A 6,129-nucleotide genomic window follows, 5' to 3' on the forward strand; every position below is an offset into this window, starting at 1 on the left:
TTAGAATAAAACCACATTTGGCTATCTGCTGTGACCACCGTGGGGAAATGGAACCCTGTATTTGAGCGTTGTAAGTCCGTATCCTTATCGCTGTTCCACCAAGTCTTAAAACGAAAAATTAAAAATGACGTGTTTCTAAAGTCATTTTTCTTTTTTCATAATGTTAAGATATTTTATTAATGTTTCTTCCAATAGGTTAATATTTTTTGGGTTTAATTTTTATGATTTTTAACTTGAAAGGTTATGTGTGTATATATATATATATATATATTACCTTTGTTGTTGTTTTCCAGGAGGGTCTCACCTGTATGTTGGTGTTTACCATTATTGCTGCCGTCCTTGGAATGTTTCAGTTTGGCTACAACACTGGAGTTATCAACGCCCCGCAAAAGGTAATGAAACCGGTTTGTTATAACATATATGTTTCATGATCTTTCGGCTATTTTAAGGTGACACATGCACCTTGCCGGAGGCCAATCGCAACGTTTTTGGAATATTTCATATACATTTATAAAGATATGTCAATAAAAGTTAATAATCTGACAGAAAAAAACAACTAAACTTTCTTCTCGTGCAACTATTTTTTTAAATCCAATAATAAATAAGTAGTGAAATTGAAATTATTATTCTTATTTTGGTTTGGTTTGGTTTTTGTTGAGCGCAAAGCTACACAATGAGATTGATATCTTTGCTTTGCCCACCACAAATATCAAAACCCGATTTATAGCGTCGTAAGCCTACAGACTTACTGCCGAGCCACTGGAGAGGGGTGAGACTGGGGCTTTTATTTTTGTAAAAAAACAGCATATGGCCTTGCCATTAATAAATAACAAGCTCATGTTATATACTTTAGAGCTACACGGGCGTAGCTACGAAATTATAGGGCTAAATTCAAAACACTTTGGTTTGTTTGTTGTTAAGTGTAAAGCTACATAATGGACTATTTATGGTCTGCTCATCACGGGATCGAAACTCGACTTTTAGCGCTATAAGCCCTCAGATTTACCGCTAAATCACCGGAGCACCTAAACCCTTTGGACAAATGTACATAAGATCATGCATACTTTAGATAGTTATAAATATCTAATTATTAAAAATTACATATACGGTTGTTTGAACTGAAAATTTGTAACAAGTATTAATTTCTACTTTCAATTTTCACTCAAATAGTTATTCAAAAAAAAATGTTTGAAACTCTAGAGAAATCTGTCAGCAGATTACTAGATTAACAAAAAAATAATTTTATAATAAGGAAATAAATTTGTCAATTGTATCAAGTTAGGTACGTTCAAACTGTTTTAGTTTACAATAATGTGGTATTAAAGCTATAATATGGCGTACTGAAAAGCCTTAGTTCTGGAAAATAAAACATTAATACATATTTAAAAACTGATATAATAATGTATTCATGATTTAATATTTGATGACATTCAAGTCATTTTGAAGCTAGGTATTGCTACTAAATCCTAGACAAGTGTCACCTTAACATTACCTGCCTTCAGATGCGTATGTGTTACCTTAACGTTCAGACGTGTATGTGTCACCTTAACGTTCAGATGTGTATGTGTCACCTTAACGTTCAGATGTGTATGTGTCACCTTAACATTACCTGCCTTTAGGGGTGTATGTGTCATCTATAGTACACAGGATACCTAAAAACAATAATATAATATTAGACTCTACTGTAAAATTTTTCTACATTTCTCATAATTTGTCCATTAAGGATTTCAACTCAAGGTTTTGTAAAACTCCCTTTTCAGATCATGTTTTATATATATATATGTATACCACGAGTTATTGCTCGGGAGACTTTTCCTTCAATAATAGAACTCATCAGCTAGGCTGAACTATGACATCCAAAATTTTATTCGAAACACTCATTTTATATATGCGATACGAGATCTTTATAAAACTAATAAAGCCATGAAGGGAGCGCCGATAGCTAGAGAAACATTGAAAGCTAATAGGCCTGACAGTTTTATTACACTGCACATTTGGCAGACAAAAATTATCTCTAACGCTTTATTTTTTCATTCCTTATATGAAATCTATAATGAACAGATTAAATGTAACGTGGGAGAAAATATAAACATTTAAAGTTTAATATGATTTTTGATCACGAACATTAGGCCTATTGTTTTTCAGTACTTTCGACGTTCAGTGCAGCAGTGATAAAAATTATTAATTAACGTTGTTGGATACAACATCACAGTGGAAGAGCGAACTGAACTAGAAACTTAAGAGCAGAAAAAAGAGCAAAGAACAGAGTGTAAATGGTTATTTTTATAACAAATTATGGATCTTTTAAACTGTACGATTATCAGTATTATTACAACAGCAGGTTACTAGATTAACAAAAAATAATTTTATAATAAGGAAATAAACTTGTCAATTTTATCAAGTTAGACTGGGTTACCCTTTTTCAATAATATCTAGAAACAGTATTTGGGGACTTGTGCAAAATCCTTACCTCCTCATGGGTAGATTGATTATAAAAATAGTTTAAATATATATAAATAGAAAACTTAACCAAATTGATATGCCTTATAAGAACGTACATGCAGTAACAACAGGCAGCATCACTTAATAAAAACTAGTACTAATATTAACTTAGGCAGGGAATAATACTCATAACTTGGTAGTAAATCTCTTAATCAAAGTAAGTCTTGAACACGGATTGAATCTAAGCCTAAATCATGACTTAACACTAACAGTATCTTAATCAGTCAGTAAGCCTTGAATACAGTAATCGATCAATAAGCCCAAGTCATAACTTAATGCTAATAGTATCTTAATCATTCAGTAAGCCTTAATCCGAACTTGAATGTAATAACAAAATAACTTGTCAGTAAGCCTAAGTAATTGCTTAAAACTAATAGTATTTTAGTCAGTCATACTTAACCAGAACTTGAATTTGATAATAAAATAATTAGCCAGTAATCCTAAGTTATTGCTTAATACTCATAGTATCTTAGCCGGTCAGTAAATCTTAAGCAGGACTTGAATGTCTTAATGAAATAATCAGTCAGTAAGCCTGAACTATAATTTAACATTACAGAAACGTTAATGACGTCTGGGATTACTACTTGAGTAAGTCGGAGTTGTTACGGATATCAATTTCATGAAACTAGTTTTTTTAATCACATCAAATTCATTTAAATAATAATAATAAGTGCTTTCAATTTTTCAAGAGTGTTTTAGTTCTTTAGGAAATGTTTCAATTTTCAAATACTTTACGATCTATCGACAAATACGAGATAAAAATAACACCAAAGAGACTATGATTTCGCTCTTTTAATCCCTATTAGTAACGAAATCCAATAATTTAAATATTGAATCTTGAGTCACGTTGTCTTATATATTTATTGGATCACAAAGTCCCTCTATTGTTACCGTGAATAGCATTTCTGCTTCACAACCAGGAGTCGATCAACCCAGCGTTGGTTGTTACTGCGAGTTAAAATAACTTTATAAACACGATGTTCCAGGTCTTGTGTTGTCCTTTGAGCTACTTTCTCCTTCGTCAATCCTACTCAGTCTGATAGCTATGATTACGCACTACCGCCCGACGCTGCAATTTAACAAACTTCTGCGAAGTAGGCAGAGGCAATCTTATACACCACATCTTGACAAATCCTTCATAACTCTCCACTATACACGGTTTTCGGCTTTCAGTGTTATCCTCAAACAGAACAAAAGGCGCAATAATCAGGGAACATGACAGGTATGTGGTCGAACGGGAATGCCATAATTCTAGTTTCTTCTCTTCTCGTTCTCATGAGAACAACGTTGATTTAAAGGTGTTTCTAGAAGCTTGTGGAAACTGAGCTTCTGAGCTTTTGTCAAATTCAAATCATTATTTATTCCCTGGTGCTTAACTTCATCGCAGTGGTGTTTTAGGTCAGAGGGTTCTCTGTCGTAACTGTAGTCTTTTCTTTGTGAATGAAGACAATGTTTCGAATTGACTTGGGTCGAACTTATTTTTTTTTCTCTTGACACGTCTAACTTCTTCTGAACAACTTGAACACTTAGAAGCAGCCACAGTAAGGTTACACCCTCATAAAATGTTTTAAAACAACAGCTCACGAAAGTATCTTAACGCAAAGAACACCAATAATTAAACAGAATGTAATATATACACGAAAACTTCGCATCTATATCAACATCTAATGAAACACATGACAACCATTTAGAAAATACTATTATATACTTTCTAAAATTCATAGTTTAGTTAAAATTCGTACAGAAATTGTATAGTTCTATTTATGTAAGTGCGATAATAATATCAAGATTGTGTGTGACAAACAACAGTAGTATCTATTAAATATTGTATCAGCTTCGAAAATAAATTAAGCCATTTATGTAAATTGGCTTATGTGATTATTAAATATATCCAGCTGAATCGAAGTTAGTAGTCACTTCCTGGACACTTACTATGGTAAAAGTATTATAGAATAACTAATTATTTTCTCAGGATTGTATTTAGATTAAGCAATCGGGCTGAAAATTAGTTTATTAAGATCATTATGTCTGGGTTTTGTTTCAATACGTATAGTCAGATATCTTAACACCTTTGTAAAAAACGAATTAACGTTGAGATTTATTTTTTTTTGTAAATGTATTTGAAATAATATTCTCTCATTAATTTGATATAACTTATGTACGTCATGATAGGAAATAATCACTACTTGTTATCAAAAACATTTAGAAAGTACTAAAAACTTTAAGCCAACTAAAAGTTCATAGAGAAACCGATATTTTCAATAATTTTGCACTTTGAAAAGTAGTTATAAAAAGAATAAGAACTCAGTTACTTACCATAAGCATTTTAATAGTTTGCCTCCGAAATATCTCCACTTCTGATGAGTATAAAACCATGTTTTTGCACAATAGTATTTCATTTACATGTATTAAGTTGATTGAGGATATTTCATGCAACCATATTATTATGAGTATTATTATTTTTGTAAAGCTTTAACAGTCGAAAGAAACAATAAAAGGTTAACTGTAGAAACGTAAAAAAAAGTTTTATTTTTATGTAGTAATTGTTTTCTTTTTTTAAGGCAAAAGGGAATCGAACCCATGATGTTAACGTTGTAAGTGCGTAAAACAATTCTGTACTGTTCATAGTAATCGTTATTCCTAGTTAACCGTAAAAATTAATAAAATGTTCATCCTGTATATTAACTACAGATTTTAACTGATCCGAGTTCATTTAGTAGTGTTCAGTAATTGCGATGAATCAGTAAATATGAGTGGAAATTAATTTTCACTACATTAATGTATGTTTTATACACTACAGATTTAAATTTGTTTGCTTCTTCTTTTCGTTTAAATGCAAAATTGCACACAGGGATCGAATCCCGAATTTTAGTGTTATGAGCACTCAAGCTTACTGGTGAATAAACATATAAAAATTGAATAAAACATCTACATTTTAATTTATTCGTACTTTAGTGACATTGACTTAGCTTAGAATGTTCTTAGAAACAACATGAAGTTGTAATCAAACAAAAAGGTTGTTTTATATTACGAATAAATTAGGATTAACAGTAAATATTAACATGCGTGCTAAATACATTTTTAAAAAATTAGGAATTATACATATATATATATATCAAACTAAGATATTAATTTATATTCTTTTTTAAGTTATCATATAATTATACTCTAACTATCGTGATTTTTGTGCTTGTAGGAGGAGTTGAAACTCGTAACATTCCCATTCTTCAATAGGCAGTCCTTTCTTCAGCGATCCAATGAAATCGTATTTTCATATTGAAGCTGGGGTAATGTTGATATAGTTAGAGAACAGCAAAACCCGTTGTTGTTTTTAAGTCCTTCGGAAATTTCATATATCTTCATCATATAAATATTGAGAGATCATAACAGTTCTGTGTTTGCAGCTAAAGAAAAGAAATCTAAACTAACTCGAATGTTGATACCTTCAGTTGCAAGCATGTCTTCGGTTTTAATGTTCATTCTTAATGATGGTGTGTTATTAATACTGTTTAGAAATTTCACCCTAGGATTAAAGAACAATCCTGACGAAAGTAATCAGATTCAGAGCAAATTTACAACGTTACGTTGCATGTAATTTCCACACTAACACAGTTTAGTTTCACCCGT

At 31.2% G+C, this 6,129-nt stretch overlaps 1 protein-coding gene across 4 annotated transcripts in view; it reads left to right on the forward strand.

Moving 5' to 3' along the window:
• Positions 1-282: 282 nt before the first annotated feature.
• Positions 283-6,129, forward strand: part of LOC106468202 (glucose transporter type 1-like) — a 63,855-nt gene continuing 58,008 nt past the window's right edge. For all 4 annotated transcript variants that reach the window (XR_002612585.1, XR_002612586.1, XM_022396540.1 and 1 more), the window contains exon 1: positions 283-392. Coding sequence is in view for 2 of the 4 variants with exons in the window: in XM_022396540.1 (XP_022252248.1) it covers positions 309-392 (84 nt within the window). In the remaining 2 variants the exon portion in view is untranslated. The remainder of the gene's footprint in view (positions 393-6,129) is intronic.

This window comes from Limulus polyphemus, unplaced genomic scaffold (assembly GCF_000517525.1).
Source record: "Limulus polyphemus unplaced genomic scaffold, Limulus_polyphemus-2.1.2 Scaffold2914, whole genome shotgun sequence".
Lineage (NCBI taxonomy): Eukaryota > Metazoa > Arthropoda > Merostomata > Xiphosura > Limulidae > Limulus > Limulus polyphemus.